General features: G+C 42.0%; 1 protein-coding gene across 4 annotated transcripts in view; it reads right to left on the minus strand.

Moving 5' to 3' along the window:
• ralgps2 (Ral GEF with PH domain and SH3 binding motif 2) overlaps nt 1-26,594 on the minus strand; it is a 146,409-nt gene that overhangs the window by 98,393 nt on the left and 21,422 nt on the right. For 3 of the 4 annotated variants that reach the window (XM_031785929.1, XM_020499236.2, XM_031785930.1), the window contains exons 2-4: nt 6,819-6,924; nt 6,380-6,484; nt 1,239-1,289 (exon numbers count right to left, since the gene is read on the minus strand). In XM_031785929.1, coding sequence (XP_031641789.1) covers nt 1,239-1,289; nt 6,380-6,484; nt 6,819-6,866 — 204 coding nt within the window. In that variant the 5' untranslated portion in view covers nt 6,867-6,924. The remainder of the gene's footprint in view (nt 1-1,238; nt 1,290-6,379; nt 6,485-6,818; nt 6,925-26,594) is intronic. The other variant, XM_031785928.1, reaches the window with a different exon arrangement.

The raw sequence follows: 26,594 nt of genomic DNA on the forward strand, positions 1-26,594 counted from the left end.
CTGTACAATATTTGCCCATTATTCTTTAAAAAAATTCTTCAAGGTCTGTCAAACTGGTTGTTGATCATTGCTAAACAACCATGTTCAATTCTTTCAGATTTAAAACCTCTTCATAAGGATCTGCAAGGATGGTACCATATTATTGGTACCACTTGAAAGGAAACACTGAAGTTTGTGGAAATGTGAAAGTAATGTAGGAGAATAACACAATAGATCTGGTAAAAGAAAAATAATCTAACGTTATTTTGTATTTTTGTCTGTACCATCATTTTTGAAATGCAAGAGAAAGGCCATAATGTATTATTCCAGGCCAGTTGCAATTTAGATTTGCCACTAGATGGCAGCAGTGCATGTGCAAAGTGTTAGCCTGATCCAATGAAACATTGCATTTCTGTTCAAAATGCTGTATCAAGACTGCCCAAATGTGCCTAATTTGTTTATTAATAACTTTTCATGTTCAAAATTGTGCACTCTCCACAAACAATAGCATGGTATTATTTCACTAATAGCTACTGTTAATTGGACAGTGCAGTTAGACTAACAAGAATTTAAGCTTTTTGCCCATATCAGATATGTCTATGTCTTGAGAAATGTTCTTGTTACTTACAACCTCATGCTAATCGCATTAGCCTACATTAGCTCAACCGTCCCATGGACGGGACACCAATCCCGAAGAGGTATCCTCTTAAGGATTAAAATAAATCCTTACTTCAATTTCTAACTTAAACACGGGCCAAATGTAGCTTGAGCATAGGTGGAATGAGGCCTACACTGCTAACCAATCAGAACCAAGAGTGATTCCTAGTTGCATCTGGCCAGAGTGGCGGTGGTGTGGTTGCTGCTTCAACCGGTCGGCTGTGGCCAAACCTAAACACTTGTTAGCCCTGAGGCCTGTCAACTCTCTTAACAAGGCTACAGAGAGGAAGCGCATACACTGGCTTTCACAGAGGCCATTTAAGGGTGAGAGAGTTGGTGTGTGTGTGTGCGGGCATGTATTACTATCCTCATGGGTACTGGAAATCCCCAGAAGTCCCCGCAAGGATAGTTAAACATTGTGCACGTCCTCACGTGGACAAAGGCTATTTAAGTTTAGGGGTAAGGTTAGGATTAGGTTTAGGGAAAACAGTTCCCCAAAAGGATAGTAAAACATATACTCCGTGTGTGTGTGTGTGTGTGTGAAGTGTGTAAGAGGAGAAGCAGGGGTGGAAAAAAACAGACGGTCCTGTACTGTAACGCACCTCAGGCTGGATGGCTTTGAACACTGGAGCGTCCATGAGTGTGATCTGACCCTGGAGAAAGAGACAGAGAGAGAGAGAGACAAGACAGAGAAAGAAGACAGAGAGAGGGGAGAATGGGAGATGCGGAGCTGTAATTTGGGCCACAGATTTGGAATGAAGAGTTGACCAGACATCATTGCAGTGCTTTCCAAACTTTATTCAATACTTCCAGAATAACCAGGAGAAATCCCATATTTTGGGGAGAAGTAGCATAGCGGTTACAGCGTTGGACTCGTAACTGAAAGGCTGCTAGTTCAAAAATCTGTCGATCTGCCATTGAGAAAGGCACTCAAGGGCATTTTCATCGAAAAGGACCCACGAGCACCAACACGTTAAGTTAATAAGGGCATATCAAATTGGGTGTCAAATGAATGCTAAAAAAAACTACATCTTTTGGGGAAATGAAGGCATACATGAAGTCGGAAGTTTACATACACCTTAGCCAAATACATTTAAACTCAGTTTCACAAATCCTGACATTTATTCAGAGTAATAATCCCAGTTTAGGTCAGTTCGGATACCCACTTTATTTTAAGAATGTGAAATGTCAGAATAATAGTAGAGAGAATGATTTATTTCAGCTTTTGTTTCTTTCATCCCATTCCCAGTGGGTCAGAAGTTCTCACACTCAATTAGTATTTGGTAGCAAGGTATTTAAATTGTTTAACTTGGGTCAAGCGTGTTGGGTAGCATTCCACAAGCTTCCCACAATAAGTTGGGTGAATTTTGGCCCATTCCTCCTGACAGAGCTGGTGTAACGGATTCAGGTTTGTAGGCCTCCTTACTCGCACATGCTTTCAGTTCTGCCCACAAATTCTCTATAGGATTGAGGTTAGGGCTTTGTGATGGCCACTCCAATACCTAGACTTTGTTGTCCTTAAGCCATTTTGCCACAACTTTGGAAGTATGCTTGGGGTCATTGTCCATTTGGAAGACACATTTGAGACCAAGCTTTAACTTCCTGAGATGTTGCTTCAATATATCCACATAATTTTCCTCCCTATAGATATGCCATCTATTTTGTGAAGTGCACCAGTCCCTCCTGCAGCAAAGCACCCCCACAACATGATGCTGCCACCCCTGGTGCTTCACGGTTGGGATGATGTTCTTTGGCTTGCAAGCCTCCCCTTTTTTCCTCCATTGTTATGGTCACTATGGCCAAACAGTTATATTGTTGTTTCATCAGACCAGAGGACATTTCTCCAAAAAGTATGATCTTTGTCCCATGTGCAGTTGCAAACCGTATTCTGGATTTTTTAATGGTGGTTTTGCAGCAGTGGCTTCTTCCTTGCTGAGCAGCCTTTCAGGTTATGTCGATATAAGACTCCTTTTACTGTGGATATAGATACTTTGTACCCGTTTCCTGCAGCATCATCACAACGTCCTTTGCTGTTGTTCTGGGATTGATTTGCACTTTTCACACCAAAGTACATTCATCTCTAGGAGACAGAACGCGTCTCCTTCCTGAGTGGTATGACGGCTGCGTGGTCCCATGGTGTTTATACTTGCATACTATTGTTTGTACAGATGAACGAGGTACCTTCAGGCGTTTGGAAATTGCTCCCAAGGATGAACCAAACTTGTGGAGGTCTACAATTTTTCTTCTGCGGTCTTGGCTGATTTCTTTAGATTTTCTCATGTCAAGCAAAGAGGCATTGAGTGTGAAGGTAGGCCTTGAAATACATCCACAGGTACACCTCCAATTGACTCAAATGATGTCAATTAGCCTATCAGATGCTTCTTAAGCCATGCCATCATTTTCTGGAATTTTCCAAGCTGTTTAAAGGCAGTCAACTTCTGACCCACTGGAATTGTGAACAATTATGGAAAAATTACTTGTGTCATGCACAACGTAGATGTCCTAACCGACTTGCAAAAACTACAGTTTGTTAAGAAGACATTTGTGGAGTGGTTGAAAAACAAGTTAATGACTCCAACCTAAGTGTATGTAAACTTCCGACTTCAACTGTAGATACATTTTTCAACCATACCAAAAAAAATGTGGCTTAAGTAAAAAGACTTGTATTTCTGGATAAACAGATGGAAAAGGGGTCTCAGAAAACATCTACCAGAAAAAGCCAAAGGCTATCAGAAATACATCAAAACAATAATTATGAAGTGAAACCCCTACCAACTATTATCAACACTTATATTTAGTTTAAGAAATTGTTCACATTCCTTAAGATTAAGATTGCCTTGTAATTCCGTTAGCATTTTTAAGATATTTTCTCATTTCCCTCTCTCTCATGAGAGGTTAAAAGTTTACAGAAATAACAAGTAATGGTTGACCGACCAATTAGTTACTGATTTCAATTTTGTTAATGAATTTGAAGGTGATTAAAACTCCCAATTCAGTTACCAAATTGGTAATGGAATTACCCAAAAACCAGTAACGGAAATACTGCAACTGAACAATCTACAAAGAGTTATTATTAGTTGTCACAATCACACACCAGTTGGGTCACCTGCTACTGTCCTCCCTTCCACTGACATACTGTTATGTTCAGCTCATAATTGTTTTGTGTCTTTCTGTTGTCTGCTGGTCAAACTAAAAAGTGTTAGTCAGAATCTGGACAACCCCTCCATCTCTCACTATCCAGCTAATGTCACCTCTCCCAGCTCGACACACCTCCATTTCCTGTAACCAGCAGCCTCACCCACTGAGAATTGACCGACAACAAACGTCCATGGACGTTGAAAAGCACTGTAGTACAATACATTGAAAAGGTTCAATATAAACGCAACATGTAAAGTGTTGGTCCCATGTTTCATGAGCTGAAATAAAATCACAGAAATGTTCCATACTCAAAAACAAGCTTATTTTTCAAATGTTGTGCAGAAATTCATTTCTCCTTCGCCAAGATAATCCAACCACCTGAACGGGGTGGTATATCAAGAAGCTGATTAAACAGCATGATCATTACACAGGTGCACCTTGTGCTGGTGACAAAAGACCACTCAAATGTGCAGTTGTCACACAGAAAAGTTGAGGGAGCGTGCAATTTGCATGCTGACTGCAGGAATGCCCACCACCGCGATCGCCAGAGAAGGTAAACATTCATTTCTTTACCATAAGCTGCCTCCAATGTCGTTTTACAGAATGTGGCAGTACGTCCAGCCAGCTTCACAACCGCACACAATGTGTAACCGCGTGTAACAATTTCATTTTATCAATGGCAATTTCAATGCACAGAGATATCGTTACGAGATCCCGAGGCCCATTGTCAAGCCATTCATCCACCGACATCACCTCACGTTTCAGCATGATCGTGCACAGCCCCATGTCACAGGGATCTGTACACAAATCCTGGAAGCTGAAAATGTCCCAGTTCTTCCATGGCCTGCATACTCACCAGACATGTCACCCATTGAGCATGTTTGGGATGCTCTGGATTGACGCACATGACAGCATGTTCCCGCCAATATCCGGCAACTTCGCACAGCCATTGAAGAGGAGTGAGACAACATTGCACAGGCCACAATCAACAGCCTGGTCAACTCTAAGATTAGGTGATGTGGCAAATGGTGGTCACAGCAGATACTAATTGATTTCCTGATCCATGTAATTTCCTGGTATTGTTTTTTTTTTGGGGGGGGGGGGGGGGGGGGGGGGGTCAGTGACCAACAGATGTACATCTGTACTCCAAATCATCCATAGATTAGGGCCTAATTTATTTATTTCAATAGACTAATATCCTTATATGAACTTCAACGCAGTAAAATCTTTGAAATTGTTGCACGTTGAGTTTATATTTTTGTTCTCACATAAGTGTATTATCTACAGCACTGAACTCTACTCTGCTGGATTGTACTGTACTCTACTGTGTTATCCAAACTTGAGAATGTCATTGATATTCATAATTATGCATTTCGGTATCGTACAGATGAGGGACCCATGATGTAATTCCATTATCGGGTGTAAATTCACTTCACTTACTTAATAACCAAAATATATCTTTTCAAACTCAAGGTGCCATGTCATAGTTGACACCCCATTCTTTCTGCAGACACCTATGAATCTTAATTCAGAGCGAATATTTAGTTTTAGGAAAACGTGGCCGCATACAACCCGGAGAGATTTTAGATTAATTCTGCACAGATGTTCCACTAAATTAGTTTATGTACATTTTTCAGTGGAAAATGTAAAAGTAGTACTTGTATGGTTTGTTAAACAAAATTCGTTTGAAATACATTTAAAACAATTACCCTGATTAAGACAGTTTGGCATTCGAAACGCCGGTTATATAATTATAGCATTAGAGCTCCTAAATCATAATTTCGCTACCGTGGAATTGCCCTTACCCCTAATTGCTCTCAGGTAGAGTGGGATATACAAAAAACACATTTCCATTTCACACCATACACTTGTACAGGTTACACACTCTCACATTTGTGAAATAGGACAAATATAAGCACCCCCTATTTGATCTTTGAACATGAAAGGGTAGTGCTCCCTGTCTGTCTAGCTGGGTAGTGCAGGGGAGGGGACTCCCAAAAGTGAGAAGTGGCTCAAACTAGAGTTATGCCTAGAACATAGAGTATGGAATCTTCCTAAATACTTAACCAGAGGACCTGTGTCAGCGATAAGGAGCTGCTGCACTAATCACATCAAAAAACAGAGGTGTTGCAGTAATGCTCTAACCGTACCGTCTGCAGAAAAACCAGTCAGACAATGGATCTAAATCTCCAATAAATAATATACAGCGCTTTGGCTTTTCAGGGAAAAGCAGGTAAATGACAGGCCATTCGTTATACTCTACAGAGTGATCGTCTATAATACGCAGTGAGCTGGTTTATGTTGTCTGACGTCATGGAAACTGACTGTCTAGGATATTAAGGCAGACTGTTTTGATCCATCTGAGGCTGGGAGCTGTAGCTTTTAGATAGGCCTTGTTCTATTGAGCATGTCAGAGGAAATTAGGGCGAGTGTCCCCTCCTGCCAACACACATCAATTCTTACTGAACTCACCCACTTACACCTCCTTCTCAAAGACTGTCCCAGATGCATCATTGTCATTCCCCTTCCCTCTTGTGTCTCACGGTCACATAAGTAATATTCCTTACACACACAAACACAATATGTTGGATAGGTAGCTACTTACTGCATACTCCTCCGGGGTGACCTTCAGGACATCGAAGACGACGGCATCAAAACTCTTCTTCAGTTCAGAACCCTTCTCACTGAGAGACTCTGAGCTGCTGCTCTTCTGGAAACATGCACGTTAGGACAGGGAACATGGGAAACTAAAAGCTCAAAGAAATAGGGGTTTGATTGACACCCACAATGCTCTTTATATCAGTGTTTCCCAAACCTCTCCTGGGGGAACACTACAGTGCACTTATGTTCAAGCCCTGCACGGACACAGAAATTAAAGGGATACTTCAAGATTTTGGCAAGAGGCCTTTCCTACTTCCTTTATGTACTAAAAACGGTATCTACGAGTTCATCTAACTCTGGGAAAGTAGATAAAGGGCTTCATTGCCAAAATGTTAATAATTAGAATGTAAGGAGTTTAGGGGATAAAGGTGTGTGTGTCTCACCTCAGAGGCAGTGGTGATGCTTGATTGGCCATTGGGGAGGTCCATCATTCCCACACCATCAGTCTGTTAGTGCAGGAGACCACTCCTCATCCTCAGTGTGTGCACTCTGGACACACAAACAATTACAATGACAAGAGAGAAACTACATGTAAACCCATGTCTGCTAAATGACTCAAATGTAAAAATCGAATGCTTAATTTATCAGACCCTGGATCAACACTGCCACCTTGTGGATGAAACTGGTAAGAAATTCACTTCAGATGTGGAGAGAGATACAGACGAGAGCGAGAGAGAAACACACGAGACAAGAAGGATGAGCAGAGACGAGAAAGATTGTTGCTAAGGTACAGGTAACTACCAAAATAATGGAAACACTTGAATAAATTAATGATACAAAGTATATTGAAAGCAGGTGCTTCCACAAAGGTGAGATTCCTCAGTTAATAAAGAAATTAACATCATCATGCTTAAAGGGTCATGTATAAAAATGCTGCGTAGGCCATTATTATGCTACGACCCCAGAGGATGACAATTTCTCCCCCCCCCCCCCCCCCAATGTAATAGTGCGGCTATGGAACCCTGACCTGTTCACCAGACCTGCTGTTTTCAACTCTCTAGAGACAGCAGGAGCAGTAGAGACTAGAGGTCGATCGATTATGATTTTTTCAACGCCGGTACCGATTAAAATCGGCAAATTTATTTTATTTTATTTGTAATAATGACAATTACAACAATACTGAATGAACACTTATTTTAACTTAATATATACACCAATAAAATACATTTAGCCTCAAATAAATAATGAAACATGTTCAACTTGTTTTAAATAAAGCAAAAACAAAGTGTTGGAGAAGAACGTAAAAGTGCAATATGTGCCATGTAAGAAAGCTAACGTTTAAGTTCCTTGCTCAGAACATATGAAAGCTGGTGATTCCTTTTAACATGAGTCTTCAATATTCCCAGGTAAGAAGTTTTAGGTTGTAGTTATAGGAATTATGACTATTTCTCTCTATACCATTTGTATTTCATTAACCTTTGGCTATTGGATATTCTTATAGGCACTTTAGTATTGCCAGTGTAACAGTATGGCTTCCGTCCCTCTCCTCGCTACTCCCTGGGCTTGAACCAGGAACACAATGACAACAGCCACCCTCGAAGCAGCGTTACCCATGCAGAGCAAGGGAAACAACCACTCCAAGGCTCAGAGTACAAAAATGGGTAGAAAATACACCCGGTTGATTAAATACACTTTCCTGACATCATAAAAATATTTTATAACACGTCATAAACACAAATATGGCTGCTGGGCCTCCCGAGTGGTGCAGTCGTCTAAGGCTGTGCCACTAGAGAGTCTGGGTTCGAGTCCAGGCTCTGTCGCAGGCGGCCACGACCGGGAGACCCATGTGGCGGCGCACAACTGGCCCAGCGTCGCCCGGGTTTGGCCGGGCAGGGATGTCCTTGTCCCATCGCGCACTAGCGACTCCTGTGGAGAGCCAGGCACGGTTGCCAGGTGTACGGTGTTTCCTCCGACACATTGGTACGGCTGGCTTCTGGGTTAAGTGGGCATTGTGAAGAAGTGGGGTTTGGCTGGGTTGCGTTTCGGGCGACGCATGGCTCTCGACCGTTGCCTCTCCCGAGTCCATACGGGAGTTGCAGCGATGAGACAAGACTAACTACCAATTGGATACCACGAGATTGGGGAGAAAAAGGGGTAAAAAAAAATATTGATCTATTAATCTGGCTGCTGATAAGTAGAGCCACACACAGAGATGAGTCCACATTAACACAGCATCTCAGAGCTCTGATGAACACATCACCCCCTCCTAGATCCCAGTTGGTCGAGTGACTGTTGGATAATGCGCTTTGTATTTGGGAATGTGTGGATCAGCTGATGTTCCTGCCTCTGAGCAATCCGGAGATGAACCAGACAGCTCCTGAATGGAGAAGAGGAGGGGTAGAGGGATAAAGCCTCATGTTGGGGCATGTAGCAGGGGAAGTGTTGAAGAGGAAAGATTGGGGCCCCTGGAAACACAATGACTCATCATCCTGACTCAACAGCCAGGCCTAGCAAGTCCCTCTAAATCCCCTCCCCTGTTCTCTATCCCAGGGCTCTCCAACCCCCTTCCTGGAGAGCTGCTATCCTATAGGTTTTCCCTCCAACCCTAATCTAGCACATTATAATAATTAGCTGGTTCATAAACTGAATCTGGTTTGTTACAACGAAAACCTACAGGAGGGTAGCTCTCTAGGAACAGGGTTGAGGGCCCTGCTCGATGCCCTCCCGCCCTGTCTCGCAGTAAAACCCTTCAGTACACTGTACTATTTCCAGTAGGGCTGACCCCATTTAGTCGACTGGTCCATTGTTTGGTTGACCGAGATCTCTAGTCGAGCAGCAACCAAAAAAAAAAAAAAAAAAACATTGTGGTGTACAAGACACCTGTTTGATTGGCGCCTGTCAGAGTGGACTATTCCATTGTGTAGGCTGTGGGGATGGCACAGTCCATCACTGAGACATGAGCTACTGAAATTGTATATGGTTATATTAAGTAAGAACAATGCTGCAAACACTACTAAAAATTATATTTGATTAAAAACGTGCTTTCTCCCGCATTGGATTGCGGTTGCTGTTCCCCGTTCTGAAACATCCATGTGCTGTGTGTTGTATTGGCGCCTTTTCCTAGACCAAGTTGCTATGTGAACAATAGCAAAGTTAAACAGCATAATGGTGTTGAGAACAATGTGGCAGAGGCAGCAGCAGAGTTAGGAGACGAGAAAACAGCCCTGAGAACAATGTGGCAGAGGCAGCAGCAGAGTTAGGAGACGAGAAAACAGCCCTTGCCTTAATTGTCAAAGTGAGCAGAGATGAAGCCAACTTTAATTAGGTCTAAAAATCAATAGCTTAAGTTAAAAAGTGCCTTTATAAATCATCCATAAATAAAGACGGAGTTTGTTTAATAGCCTACTGATTCTGTGAGCACCAAGCCTCACACAACTACATGCCGGATGAACAATTTCACAAATTTGTCTACTGTTTGTCTACTGACAACCACAAATTGTCAGAAAAACTATTTATAATAACACTCCATTTTGTTTCTCTCATTGTTATTATTACTATTATGATCATCATTACAATAATAAGTAATGTCATAATTAGCAGGCTTAGGATAGCAGCCTTTAAAAACCACCATCGGGCTGCAGGCCTAAGAGCGCATCCTGCTTAGTCTTAATACCGTAACTCACTTAGGCCTATATTTCAATGGTTATATAGGCTACTGTACCAATCAATCATTCATTCGTTCATGGCATCACACAGCATACGAGTCAGTCATGATTTTAAATGCAATCAAGCATTTTAGTTTTAAAACAAAATCAATTGAATAATTAGCGTAAACAATAAATAGGAATTTATGCCATGTTTTTAGTCTTTGCTGTAATAAATGTGTTTACATTGTTCCAAATGGTCAGAAATATGACAATATAATTTAACAGCACCTGTTTGGCACACATAATATGCACGCAGTGCTTGGTCCTTTTTCTTCATCTCCAGCTTGGTCCTTTTTCTTGATCTCCAGTATTTTCCACAACTAGTCAAATTTATTCCACACATCCGACTTCCCCATTCCCTCCCGAGCAACCAGTGAACATTCCCCCGTTTTGAGTTTGTCACAGCCTCTGCATCCATTTCTGTCAATGTGTACGTTTTCTGAGTTCATTATAACCAATTTATTGATGCGATTATGATAGAGCCTGACATATAGCCTATTGGTCACATGCATACATGTCACTTAACGAGAGCAAGAGTTGAGGGAATGTTTTTCCTAAACAAATGAGTGATTTTGGTAACAGAACTTGTAATTACGTTGCAGCTTCAGCAACATGGACAGCATGGTAAACACTGTTGATGTTCTGTGGTGGTGACTGCAGCAGGGAGGAGAGAGAGACAACACTATAAACACTTGATATTCTGTGGTGGTCGCTACAGCAGGAGGAGACAACGGGTGCTAGTCAGTCACTGTCATTTCAGACCGACCAGACACAATCAAATCTATTGCGGTCGGACTCACTCGTCATTTGTGTGTTAATCAGACAGTGCATTTGAAAGCATCAGACAATCTCAGTGCATGTGTCTATATGGAAAAATACACATTTTAAAATGCTGACCTTCCCTCACTCCCTCTCCTGTTGACCTGTCACTCAACAAACCTCTCCTCACCCTCAGCTCTTCAGCCAGTGGGCCCGGTCTCTTCCCTCCTTCTCATGTGCCCATCTTGTCCTCTAAGCCCCAGGGAGCTCCTCTACAACAGAAATTAGCTGAAACTGAAAACCATATGGTCATCTGCCTCTACTCAGGGTGTGTGTATTTACAAATACGGGGCCTGTGCGTGAGGACAACAGAGGCCTCACACCCACAGAGAAAGAACAGCCACTGACAGACATCCAGTAAATGAACAGGCATGTGACAGTGTGAGGTCATGCGTGTCAGTGAAAAGCTGTGAGTGTCTTATAGCCAGCAGTCCCCCAGCAGTGCAGGACAGGGTCTATGACACCCTTAATGTGTGGCTTTTCTCATACACTCACACTAAGCTAAATCCCACAGATCACAGTAAATCATATGCATCTCTAATAAGCTTTCATTTCTGCAGACAGATAAGCCTAGTTGTAGAAACATTGAGCATTAAAGCAGCACTGTGTGTGTGTCTATGCGAGCCAGTCTCATGCATTTATAAACTGTGCAGACTGCACAGGCCCAAAGTGGGTCAGTGTACTCACTGTGCTGAGCACACTGAGAAATACATGATAGCATACATCTCTTTTATAGTCTTACAGCCAGAGTGAATAGCATCAACATTAGTCAATTTTCATCAAGTGCCATTGCTGAACAGTTAGTAACAGTGACATTAACATGTAGCCTAGGCAAACTCAGAACTCATTTTGTCAGTCGGGGGAGAATTGAACAGGAGCTGAGAGGGGCAACTGAGCCAGTCACACACAATAATGACTCAAACACACAGCATGTGGCTGCATGCCTGCCACTGTAAGCAGGTCGATACACACTGTCACACAGCAGGTTAGGGGCACAAGAGAGGTGTGAGTGTCCTGTTATTCAGGACGGTGTCTGAGCACACGCCATCCACAGTGAAAGCCTCTTCACACCATCACTTAACATGCCATTGGTTCCCCCTGAGCCAGGGGGAAGGAAGCTCACTGAGTGGGAAAGGAAGCTCAGATTCACATTAGAAAAGGGGGCTGCTGGTCCCAAGAGAGACCCTCATCAAGTAGGCCGTCTCATCTATGTGAGCATTTTATGGCAACACAGCTAGAGGGGACACACACAGTTTGCAGAATCCAGTCATTTGCCAAGGCAGCTCACGCCACCTGCCTGCATCTTGGTTTCCTAGCAACCATGGTGCTTTTCTACAGACCGAAAACCAAATGACGACTTTGCCTCACACACACCTCAGCATCCCAGTGAAACATGATTATTAATAATCTGCAACAGACAGGCAGCAAGAGCCAATGGGAGGGCAGACTGGCCAAGGGCAGACAGACGGTTTAAAAAGGCCAGCCCCAGGGGAGAGTTACTATTGACTGAGTGGGAGTAACAGGAGGTCACTGGAGAACATTAACAGAGATGGATGATTGACAGCTGATAGTGGAAATGATCAGGGCATAAAGCCACAATGGCTGTGAAGTTTCAGTCCCTGGTGTTGAAAAGTATGATGGTGATGAAGATTGAGAAGTAGAGAGTCTGTGCTGCTCTAACACACTATCACAACACTCAAACAACCCCAGGTAGACGCGCCCAAGCCCGCCTGCCCAGGTAGACCTACCTACTTGTGTGCGCTCGTCTACGTACGCATGTGTGTGCGCACATCTACGTACTTATCTACGCACACACGTAGATGTACACACACACGACTTGCTGTTAGCCTGGCTCCAGCCCATTTGCAAAAAATACACTGGTCCCTAATCAGTAGCTCTGACCTTGGTAGTGCGATTTGGCTTTTTTTAGCCACATGCATGGGCACAGACACAGGCACCCTATCCCCTCCCGGTCCCCCTCTCCGGTTGATAATTAGAGCTCAGGCTGTGCAGCCAGTCTGTTCTCCTCACCTCTCCTAGCCTGGCAGTGGCACATTCCCCCAGTGAGACACAGACACATCTATGATAAACCAACACTGACACCAACACTCAGACCATAACCGGGTTCTTTCTACAGATCCTGACACCAGCAGCCTATGGAGGGGGAAAACTAATAGATGCAGACGGACAGACAGAGGAAGAGGTTAGGGTCCCAGAGCAGAAGGCTGTCACGTGTGAGTTGTGCACACTGTGTGTGTAACATGTGCACAAGTCTGGCCTGATTTGTGGGTCACAGGGGAGCAGCCAGCCTGGCCTCATCCCAGCTTCTCCTGCTGAAGACTGGAGGCTGGAGCTCAGCGACAGACAAGAAGGAATAGAGGGAGGAAATGTGGTACAGCAGCAGCAGTCAGTACAGATTGACTCTCCACAACAGTCAGGTAATGTGTGAAGTAATAAGGCAGGGGAACAATAGCCAGAAGAGCGGTCACTGAATCGTACTCCTAGGAAACCGGCTGAGAACTCCATCTGCTCCTTTATGAGTCTTACAGGGTTTTATCTGTCTACACTACAGACACGCAGAACATCAAGGATCCTTAAGCATCCAACTTCAACGTTCCAAGCCGATATCATATCAGTGAGACAGTCAACTGTCAAGTGAAGCTAGAACTAGGGGTAAATCCATTTGAATTCAATCACTTTTTGACAACACCCTTTTTGATTTGAACAAAACCTTCCATACATATTGGCCCATTGTAGAAGTTGTCAGAAAGTGACTTTTTGGATCTGAATGCCCAAACATTCATATGTCTCCATCACTACATAAATGTATCCATGTCTCCATCACTACATAAAACAGTTGCGATTTAAATCATTTAAAAGCTTAGTTGTCACCATTTCATTATTTTATACAAAAAAAACATTACTTTAAAAATGTCAATGATCTAAAAATGTGTGAGCTTGTGAGCTTTTAAATGATATCAAACTCAACCGTTGAACTATTCGAGTGATGAAGACATTGATGTCTCATGGCATGATATGCAAAATGGGGCAACTTTGAGGACCTACATCTCCTGAAAGTTCTGGCATTCAGGTCCAAAGTCACTTGGGCAAACATGTATGGAAAGGTTTGTTTCAATCAAAAGGGATTATGTCAAAAAGTCACCTAATTCATATTTATTTACCTTTAGAATAATGTGGGTTAATAACAGCAGCATTACCCCATCCCACTCCCATCACAACATTAAATGCATATTGCCTCTAGCTATCAGGCTCAGCTGACATGAATACCAATAGCAGGGACGTTATTAAGGCCATTGTGATCCTCTGTGTGTGTGTGTCATGGCTTTTGGACCAACAAAAATAAAATACAAATCCATTGCAAAATAAAGCTTTTTAGTCATTGATGGAAATACTATACCAGTTGATATGCTCCAACGTCAAAGGCAAATATACTTCATAGGCTAATAATGCTTGGAAACGTGTTAGTTGTGTGAGCACGCATTTCCATTTTTACTCCCGCAGAAGATAAACAACTATTATATTTGAAGTTTTATTACTGCATAGGCAACTTGTTCTTCTGGGCTAAATGTTTATTTTATTTAAAAAAAAAAATATTCATTTATTTATCGCAGGTATGAAGAGAGGCAATGTTTTGCTTTTCAATAACACCTGTCATATTTACAGACTAATTTCTACTATGTTAAAATGAATTACAATAATCTAAATGTGATTTAGAGCACCGTGGCTGGACGCTCTAATGCGTTTCGCACCCAAAGCATATGGATGTCTGGTATATTTCTCAAATACCCAGTAAATCAAAATCTTCTCGGTCACGTTGTCTGGCGCCAAATTGTCTGGCGCCCTGGTGTGTGTACTTGTTTTCCAACCTTATCCGGATGTCCTAGCAAATCACCCCAATGTCCTGAAAGGGTATGAAAACTTTTTTTCATGCCCTGAATTTTTTTAAATGCCATTTTAAACTTACGGGGTTAGGGAAAATAGGACTTAATTGTCAAACATTTTTACTCCCCAAAACGTCCTGAAATTTCACAAAGGTGTGAGTGTGTGTGACACCTCATTGATCCCATATTGAGCCATGGCGCTATAGATATAGGAACAACCTCTCCTGGACTGCAGTTGACAAAATCAGTCAGTCAGTCACCATCTCTTCATAGTCAGATGCAGTAATATCATTGTTCAACATAGACCAACAGACTAAGCAGTGGTTACCCAATATCGGTGACTGATTCCTGAAATCAATTGACAGTTCAAAGCAGAGATAGTGTGGAATGTGTGTGTCCTACCTAGAGCGGAAATGTTGTCTAATAATGCATGTAATAAAGCCTACACCATCACAATAAATACATGACTTATTTTAGACAGGTCTAAAGAAACATTAAGAAAATGTAGTCTATTTCAGAAGAACAGAATAGCATACTGAGCTGTCCTTATGTTAGGCCCTGATCTGGTCATGCCATATGGCTGTGGGTAACACTAGTCCATTATTATTTTATAGTATGAAATACTATGAAATACCATTGAATACAATGGAAAGGATATTTTCTCCAAACGATTTGAGGGAGTGTGCAGATGCGGAAACGGGTCCTCATATATGCTTACATTTAATTAATTATGCAACTTTAGTTGTGATAAAAATGTTGGGCTATATGTTTGGATTTTTAATACATTCTAACAATGAAAGGTCCTTCTGATGATGATTTGAAAAAAGTTGCATGAAAAGGCATGAATTCTGCTTTATGTGCTCAGGATGCACACACTTCAACCTCTCATTCACAAATTGACAAGAAATGTATAATGTCTTTAATTTCCCGGCAGCATCCCCTGTGTGCTGCTGTAATGCCCAATAAAAAAAATCCATGCCTTTTGTAGACAGTGCCTCCAATGTCATTTTAGAGAATTAGGCAACATGTCCAACCAGCCTCAACTGCAGACCACGTGTAACCACACCGGCCCTGGACCTCCACATCTGGCTTCTTCATCTGTAGGATCGCCTGAGACCAGCCACACAAACAGCTGATGAAACTGAGGAGTATTTCTATCTGTAATAAAGCCCCTTTGTGGGGAAAAAACTCAATTCTGATTGGCTGGGCCCGACTCCCCAGTGCCCTCCCAGGCTCCTGCCCAGTCATGTGAAATCCATAGTTTAGGGCCTTACTGAACTTATTTCATTTGACAGATTTCCTTACATGAACTCTAACTCAGTAAAATCATTGAAATTGTTGCATGTTGTTTATATTTTTGTTCAGTATAGTTACAAGACATATCTAAGACTAGCAAATTAGATCAAGATTAACTTCAACTAGCATAAGTTAACCGGTGAAAAAACTTGGGGTAAACAAACAGACTTAAGTATAATGTAACAGCTTTACTGGCAGTGGCAGAATAAGTACCATGCAAATAATTTGTTGTGACAGCCAAGTATGCTAATAACACGTGACGCCACTGAATACATTTATTGAAACGACAAGTGTCATTAGTCTGCCAAAGTTAAGACATTACATGGGAGTAGCCTTACATTAAGCCTCGCTGTGTCTATCGTTTGCCCAATTTCAGTTTGTGAAAAAGATCCATCATGTAGAGAATCATTGTACCATCTAAACTGCTGTGAAATTACTAAAAGCTATTACTAAAAATATGTTATTTTCAGCTGTTTGAAGCTGGTGTGCAAAATCGAAAGTAAAAGGAGCAAAAACTTAAACGCGGAAAGCATAGAAATAGCGCACAGAACATATCTACCGCTTCTTAGACTTGCTTTCAATGAGAATGAGATCTATAAACCCCACATTTCTATGCGAATTTGGTCAGGTCGGCAAAGAAGTTACATATTGCAACTTTAACAACAAGGAACTAGTTTAATAAAATCACTTCACTCGCTTCAGCAGCAGCAGCGGGGAAAGGACCCAGAGCCTAGAAGGAAGAGTGGTGAGGGAAGGAGCATGGAGAGGCGGTGCACACACACGCACGCACGCAGCAGCCAGCGGAGGCGGCGCCGCTGAGAGGCAACAGACTGCAGAGCAGCACAGCAGACCGGGCACACACAAACAAGGATGTTGCTAAATCAAACATAAATTAGCTGGGGGAGACTTAACTTGCGAAATCAATCATGTAGATGTGCATGTAGATCGTGAATGAACAGAATCCTGCGTCTCTCATTGGAGGTTGTACCATCGTCTAGTTTTTGTTGTATTAACAGTGTCATAGAAAAGAGAACATATCAGCCGCTTGGGATATGGCTATTGCACATCTCAAAATTGCAATTTTGATCTGAATTTGATTAATTGTGCTGCCCTAACACACACAGAAGTCAACTCAGAGGCCCAGCTCATGACCGGCAGATTTTTTTATAGAAAATAATGTGTTTATGCAACAAATGTGAGTGCATCAAATCATATCGCACCAATTCATTCCCCTACTCAAACCGAATTTCTAACTGAAATGTACTGTTCCTGTATGTATCGGAGCCCATGTACTTAGATACGGATCGAATCGTCTTGAAAGGCAGATATATGCGATATGCACATCCCTACTAGCTAGCCAACTAGGGAACCGAAGTTGTCTAACAGAGACCGACACACCTTAGGTTCACTAACTAGTAGTGCTGAGCGATTAACCGAAATGTTAGTTATTTTGGGAGGTTTTAAACTACTAAATTGACCAACGTTTCAATTTGGTTAGCTAAATGCAGGTAGCATAGTGCCCCTGAGAAGCCTAGGAAATATGGAAGAATAATGACGTAGCAGCTTGCTTAGTTCCACTCATTTTTTTCAACATGAACAGCGAGGCAACTTCGAGGTGAGAAGTGCTTCCATTGCCCAATAGCCTGCTGGAACAGACTACTGAGGATGGGGTTGTCATTTCAAATCACCTAATCAAATATAAAAATATGGATATGAACTGAATTGGCCTATGCATGTCAACAACAGCCAGTGTTTTTTTTTTTTTACCTGTAGCATAATCTGACTGATTTACCTTCAATTTCATGCAGTCTATCAACTGATCGGCAATTGCGACATATCAATTGTGATCATGGTCACATTAACTTACGATTTCTCTAAATAAATATAGCCACTAATAATTGCATAATAACACAAGGCTACAACAACAATGAACTGAAGTTAAAGGCTATTTATTAAATATGTTTGCCAGCTCCAGGTAGGCTACACAAGTGGCACAAATTGACTCCAGTGATATCATCATCTCTTCAACATATTTATTGTATAAAATGGTAGGCTACAGTAGCCTGCATAGGAATTAATATGCTAATTGATGGCCAAGAAATGCAACTGTATCATTATCCACATTTCAGCTCGCTGGTCACCATAGCATCTCCCACCTGTAGCACACGCTCCAGCAGGTATATCTCTCTAGTCACCCCCAAAACCAATTCTTTCTTTGGCCGCCTCTCCTTCCAGATCTCTGCTGCCAATGACTGGAACGAACTACAAAAATCTCTGAAACTGGAAACACTTATCTCCCTCACTAGCTTTAAGCACCAACTGTCAGAGCAGCTCACAGATTACTGCACCTGTACATAGCCCACCTATAATTTAGCCCAAACAACTACCTCTTTCCCTACTGTATTTAATTAATTTATTTTGCTTCTTTGCACCCCATTATTTTTATTTCTACTTTGCACATTCTTCCATTGCAAAACTACCATTCCAGTGTTTTACTTGCTATATTGTATTTACTTTGCCACCATGGCCTTTTTTGCCTTTACCTCCCTTCTCACCTCATTTGCTCACATCGTATATAGACTTGTTTATACTGTATTATTGACTGTATGTTTGTTTTACTCCATGTGTAACTCTGTGTCGTTGTATCTGTCAAACTGCTTTGCTTTATCTTGGCCAGGTCGCAATTGTAAATGAGAACTTGTTCTCAACTTGCCTACCTGGTTAAATAAAAGTGAAATAAATTTTTAAAATGTAAATGTCAGTTTCCTTGTGAACTTCTCCCAATTACAGACGCACACGAGGGAGCTCCATAACTTCCATTTCAAATTTCCACTCGTACTGCGCTCGAGACCCAAGAATTTAGCATGTGTAAAACCCTTCACTTGATACGGTTTTCCATAAGGAAAATCGACAGACAGAATGTGGTTTAATCCACCTCCGAGGGAATATTTGCAATGCACTCTAAGAGCTCCTAGTCGTTTTCCTGTGCTTTGTCACAGTCATTTCTAGACACGCATCTATTCTAGTGTGTTAATATGTTTAATGGAAAAAGTGTTGGAAATACGTGTCTCCATAATGACAAATAGCCTACCTACAACTGGTAAAACATGCATGCTGCTGTCTCCTCAAGGCTAAGCTGCATCGCTCAGTCAACACACACCCCCCTCCGGCCCTCCCTACTCCTTAATCAGAAACAGGCTGCGTCACTGCCTGATAGTCAGGAGCAGCAGGTCACAGTGAAATTTCTATTTTAAGCCATAGCCATGGTGGCCGCCATGCAATTCCAAAGTAGCCCAAAAACCAATACATTTTCTTCAAAGTATCCCAATTTGGCTGGAATAAAAAGACACGGCAACCCTGTTCATGAGATCCCTACCTGAAAATACATATTCTAAGTGATCAATAGTTTGTATTCAGCAGTCATAAAAGTATACCTTACTTTGCAGAACTACAGAAATTGTCAGAGCGCATAGGCAGCAGTTCTATAGAGATGATGACTTGGATTGAAATCAAATAAAAAATGTATACAATACACAACTAAAACATTTTATTAAAGTAATGTGAATAAATGGTTAATTAGTGATAAACATTAGGCTTGGGGGGTATCCAGATTTTCATCGTCATACAATCCTTCTCTCATCCTGGGATTTACTGTATTAATCGCATAGCACAGAAGGGGGCGCTAAAAACGCAAGAAAGCCTTCTGGTCAGAGGCCCATGGGTTAATAAAATTAGCACAAACAAGTAGAGAAATCAGATACTGTTGGCTCAATGCTAACGAGCGACAACAAATATAAAATAGCAAAGACAGACAAATCCAGCTCAAAGCTATACAAGCATAGCTAGTTGCTACCAAATGTCATTTTCGATGTGTAGTCATTTTCAAGCAAAATAAAATGAGAAATTGTGCAAATTAATAAAAGTTTTGATGCATGTCTTTCTGAAGGAAGAGCAGCATGTGTACACTGAGCAAAAGTGTGGGGGGGGAAACACTAGTAGGGAGCACAGGGGGAAACTGGCAACTATACAGATAACTCATCAGACAGGTCTTAGGTTCACTAGCTAGCTAACAGACAGACAACAGGTGTGTCTGCTTTTGTCAAGGAACAGCTACAATGGGCCTCTCACAGGTGCCTGAGCAAAACACGTTATTCTTTCTCAGGCTTATAATCTAAATGTGTTAAAAAAAAACGTGTTAAAGCAGAATAGCACACAAACATAATATAACTGAAATATTGTATTAAACTATAGTAATGTGAATAAATTATGGTTAGTAAGTGAATAGCAGTAATGGGCAGTCACCTCAATGCACGAGTATCAAAAAAAAGAATCTGTGTTACAGCAGTCAACCCAAATAATGCATAGTTCATTTATCGTTTTAAATTATCGACACCGGCAATTATTTTTAAATAATCTAACCCAAACTGAATGGACCTCAAAAGCACGAATAGCTCAACACTACTAGCTAGCTAACAGACATTTTAACTCTGGTGTGTCTAACAAGATGACAGACAGACCGCACGTGTCTGCTTTTGTCAAGGAATAGATACAACGGGCTTTGCGCTGGAGCAAAATAGGTTATTAGAGAGAAATCTAATCATAGCCTGGCCATTCACGTTCAAATAGCTACCAAGTGTAACAGCACACACCCTACCTGGGTAACACCCACACCATCCTTTTCCCAGGATAAGGTGCCAGTCGGGCCCCAGGGATTTGGGGTGGAATAGCCTTTTAGAGGGCCGACGTGCTGGAACCTGACAAAACACAGGCACCCGTCTAAAACACACACTCTCTCTCTGTAAAAGACACTTTCCCTTTCTCTCAAACACACACCATCTCTCCCTACTCACAGGCTGAGTTAGAACAATGCCATGGCTCTGGTACTGACAGGCACGGTAAAGCCTGTGGAAGCGGTATCATTTCCTCCCTTCCAATGAAGCTTGGGCACACACATCAGAGTATGTGCAGACCAGCTGGCTGGAGTGTTTGAGTGTCTGTAATCTCTCCATATCCCAGCCTGTTGTCCCCACTTGCTTCAAGATGTCCACCATTGCTTTCTTGGGTACAGGAACAAAGGTAACTGAACTAAATCGCCCGCAGTGCTTTGAGGCTAGTTAGGGATCATATCACCTACATCTTACCCGGTAAGATATACGTATACCGCCCCAACAGGTCCACGGACAACGCAATCACCATTGAACTGCACACCTGGACAAGAGAAAGAGTTCAGCTTGCAACACCAGTGCCCTCCAAGATCATCACTAAGCTCAGGGTATTATGTCAATACCCCTCCCTGTGCAACTGGGTCCTGGACTTCCTGACGGGCCGACCCCAAGTTGTGAAGGTAGGAAACAACTCCAGGGCTTGACATTTACTTTTTTTGCCACTTGCCCTATGGGAAGAAAAATAATAACAAAAATATTTTTAAATTAAAAATTTGTCCTCAAGCTTAAGTTCAAAAAAATAAGGGAGGTGTAACACCATCAGCCAAAGGGTGACTGAAAATGAGTGACCTACACAGGAGGTTGCCGCCCATAGACGATGTTCTCGTTCCCTAGCAACCATCCTACCAAAAATAAATATGAAGGACTAATCCATTGCAGAGGCCGCTGGGATGGCACACTAGTATCACCAGTAACACATTTACTGTTAAATACCATAATTTCTAATATTCAATGTTAGTTTGGTTACTAATATTTCTGTTAATGAATTCAGTATAGTATTCTTATTATTACAGTCTTACCGTCGTTGTCATTGTAGGAGTAGACACGTTGTTTGCAGAGCACACAACCTAGGCTACACTTGAGGAAAACGTTTTAGTTCATTTTATTCCATTTAGGAGTTTCAAATTAGTGTCTTTAGTTTGGAGCGCTCCTGTCAATCTTGAGTAAGGACACGCACCCAATTACGTATAGAACTAGGCCTAGGCTACCTGGTCTGTGCGCAAATGTAGACTTATAAAATGTGCCCATTTGGGGATCTGATACTATTTCTGATTGTCTTAACTCACAATCACTGTGGAACTTCAAAGCATTTTTCTTTGCCGCAAAAAGCAGGTTAAACAAAGTCTGTTTTTACATCCATTGAGAATACATTGAGGAACTATTGTCAGCCTACTTGAAAAATCTTTCCAGTTTTCTCACTTTTGATAACCACACAGAATGAAAGGGGAAGAAATGTCATGCTCTGATATGACCTACCTGATTGCCTCTTATCCCTTGCGCAAATAGCCTACAGCCGTCTGTCCAGAGCTCACTGGTGTCAGAAACTGAGGGCCCAGAATACAATGTTGCAAGTTTGCTCCCAGATCCAAGTTAATATGCTTCAAGTTCCTTGCAAACCAGTCATGCATAGACAAATGTGATTTATAGGATTCTTATTTAAAAAACAGAATTTCAATCATCTGGATATTTTCTACCTACGGGCTGCAATGTTTTTATATGTTGGCTTTATGTAAGCATATTTTTACATATTGGCAATGGCAATAGAAGTTACTACTTGTATCATTTTCATTTAGATAGAATTTTCATTAACCACATGGCATCGAGTTTGAGATATGAAGACTTATAAATGAAATGTTCCACAAAAATGTGCATGTGAATATCATAACTGGCACACAGAGCAGTAGAAATGGTACAATAACTTGGCACTCCAAATCGAAAATTGTTGCCGACTGCTGGTGTAGCCTATTACCAGCAACTCCAAGAGAGTAACGACAAAAACTGCCAGTAGCAGCAGGAGGACTCGGAAACAGGTTCTTCTGGTTAGGCTATATTGGATCTCTGGCTCCCTCTTTAGTAATTTGTGGGTCTTGATGTTTAATTGCAGTGCTTAAAGCATCAGGCAAAATAGCATATATATATATATATATATATATATATATAGTTAATTTTATTCAAACATGGGTGTCTATATGGAAAAATACACTTTAAAATTTAGACCAATTGATTAGTTGAAAGAACAGAAGACTCTTGGTCGACAATTTGTTTTTTTAAACAGTTGAGTTGGAGACAGACCTACGTGAAGTACACGTTGGTAAAAAAAAAAAATCATGACAGGCCTGATGGAAACCGAAACAAAACTAAATATGCTAATAGGGTGATTATTTTTGTGTCGGTAAAATGAACGTGAAAAAGCTTTTGTGCAAATATTTAGATAATAACCATATCGAAGTAAACTTCAAGTCAAGCGATGCCATCGATGGCTCTGAACAAACTTGATTTGACTCTTTGCAAACTGGAAACCATTTATCCGGAGGCTGCATTCATTGTAGCAGGGGATTTTAACAAGGCTAATCTGAAAACAAGACTCCCTAAATTTTATCAGCATATCGATTGCGCAACCAGGGCTGGAAAAACCTTGGATCACTGCTATTCTAACTTCCGCGACGCATATAAGGCCCTGCCCCGCCCTCCTTTCGGAAAAGCTGACCACGACTCCATTTTGTTGATCCCTGCCTACAGACAGAAACTAAAAAAAGAGGCTCCCGCGCTGAGGTCTGTTCAACGCTGGTCCGACCAATCTGATTCCACACTTCATGACTGCTTCCATCACGTGGACTGGGATATGTTTCGTATTGCGTCAGACAACAACATTGACGAATATGCTGATTCGGTGAGCGAGTTCATTAGAACGTGCGTTGAAGATGTCGTTCCCATAGCAACGATTAAAACATTCCCAAACCAGAAACCGTGGATTGATGGCAGCATTCGCGTGAAACTGAAAGCCCGAACCACTGCTTTTAATCAGGGCAAGGTGACCGGAAACATCACCGAAAACAAAACAGTGTAACTATTCCCTCCGCAAGGCTATCAAACAAGCTAAGCGTCAGTATAGAGACAAAGTAGAATCTCAATTCAACGGCTCAGACACAAGTGGTATGTGGCAGGGTCTACAGTCAATCACGGATTACAAAAAGAAAACCAGCCCAGTCACGGACCAGGATGTCTTGCTCCCAGGCAGACTAAATAACTTTTTTGCCCGCTTTGAGGACAATACAGTGCCACTGACACGGCCTGCAACTAAAACATGCGGACTCTCCTTCACTGCAGCCGACGTGAGGAAAACATTTAAACGTGTCAACCCTCGCAAGGCTGCAGGCCCAGACGGCATCCACAGCCGCGCCCTCAGAGCATGCGCAGACCAGCTGGCTGGTGTGTTTACGGACATATTCAATCAATCCCTATCCCAGTCTGTTGTTCCCACATGCTTCAAGAGGGCCACCATTGTTCCTGTTCCCAAGAAAGCTAAGGTAACTGAGCTAAACGACTACCGCCCCGTAGCACTCACTTCCGTCATCATGAAGTGCTTTGAGAGACTAGTCAAGGACCATATCACCTCCACCCTACCTAACACCCTAGACCCACTCCAATTTGCTTACCGCCCAAATAGGTCCACAGACGATGCAATCTCAACCACACTGCACTAACCCATCTGGACAAGAGGAATACCTATGTGAGAATGCTGTTCATCGACTACAGCTCGGCATTTAACACCATATTTTATTTTTTTATTTTTTTATTTTACCTTTATTTAACCAGGTAGGCAAGTTGAGAACAAGTTCTCATTTACAATTGCGACCTGGCCAAGATAAAGCAAAGCAGTTCGACAGATAAAACGACACAGAGTTACACATGGAATAAAAACAAACATACAGTCAATAATGCAGTATAAACAAGTCTATATACAATGTGAGCAAATGAGGTGAGAAGGGAGGTAAAGGCAAAAAAGGCCATGATGGCAAAGTAAATACAATATAGCAAGTAAAATACTGGAATGGTAGTTTTGCAATGGAAGAATGTGCAAAGTAGAAATAAAAAAAAATAATGGGGTGCAAAGGAGCAAAATAAATAAATAAATAAAAATTAAATACAGTTGGGAAAGAGGTAGTTGTTTGGGCTAAATTATAGGTGGGCTATGTACAGGTGCAGTAATCTGTGAGCTGCTCTGACAGTTGGTGCTTAAAGCTAGTGAGGGAGATAAGTGTTTCCAGTTTCAGAGATTTCCGTCACCATAGTGCCCTCCAAGCTCGTCATCAAGCTCGAGACCCTGGGTCTCGACCCCGCCCTGTGCAACTGGGTACTGGACTTCCTGACGGGCCGCCCCCAGGTGGTGAAGGTAGGCAACAACATTTCCACCCCGCTGATCCTCAACACTGGGGCCGCACAAGGGTGCGTTCTGAGCCCTCTCCTGTACTCCCTGTTCACCCACGCCTCCAACTCAATCATCAAGTTTGCGGACGACACAGTGGTAGGCCTGATTACCAACAACGACGAGACTACAGTCCATCCTCCACACTCCTCCTACAGTGAGTGTGGTGTCAGGAAAATAACCTCACACTCAACATTAACAAAACTAAGGAGATGATTGTGGACTTCAGGAAACAGCAGAGGGAACACCCCCCTATCCACATCGATGGAACAGTAGTGGAGAGGGTAGTAAGTTAAGTTCCTCGGCGTACACATCACAGACAAACTGAATTGGTCCACCCACACAGACAGCATCGTGAAGAATGCGCAGCAGCGCCTCTTCAACCTCAGGAGGCTGAAGAAATTCGGCTTGTCACCAAAAGCACTCACAAACTTCTACAGATGCACAAGCGAGAGCATCCTGTCGGGCTGTATCACCGCCTGGTACGGCAACTGCTCCGCCCACAACCGTAAGACTCTCCAGAGGGTAGTGAGGTCTGCACAACGCATCACCGGGGTCAAACTACCTGCCCTCCAGGACACCTACACCACCCGATGTCACAGGAGGCCATAAAGATCAAAGACAACAACCACCCGAGCCACTGCCTGTTCACCCCGCTATCATCCAGAAGGCGAGGTCAGTACAGGTGCATCAAAGCTGGGACCGAGAGACTGAAAAACAGCTTCTATCTCAAGGCCATCAGACTGTTAAACAGCCACCACTAATATTGAGTGGCTGCTGCCAACACACTGACACTGACTCAACTCCAGCCACTTTAATAATGGGAATTGATGTAAAATATATCACTAGCCACTTTAAACAATGCTACCTAATATAATGTTTACATAACCTACATTATTCATCTCATATGTATATACTGTACTCTATATCATCTACTGCATCTTTATGTAATACATGTATCACTAGCCAATTTAACTATGCCACTTTGTTTACATACTCATCTCATATGTATATACTGCACTCAATACCATCTACTGTATCTTGCCTATGCCGCTCTGTACCATCACTCATTCATATATCTTTATGTACATATTCCTTATCCCTTACACTTATGTGTATAAGGTAGTAGTTTTGGAATTGTTAGCTAGATTACTCGTTGGTTATTACTACATTGTCGGAACTAGAAGCACAAGCATTTCGCTACACTCACATTAACATCTGCTAACCATGTGTATGTGACAAATAAAATTTGATTTGACGTGTTGTCCTCCCGTTATGACTCATCAGGAAAGCATGCAGTTCATTAAGTTATAGATTAAATAAATTATGATGAACTTCAGAGTGG

This window comes from Oncorhynchus kisutch, linkage group LG13 (genome assembly GCF_002021735.2).
Source record: "Oncorhynchus kisutch isolate 150728-3 linkage group LG13, Okis_V2, whole genome shotgun sequence".
NCBI classification, from domain to species: domain Eukaryota; kingdom Metazoa; phylum Chordata; class Actinopteri; order Salmoniformes; family Salmonidae; genus Oncorhynchus; species Oncorhynchus kisutch.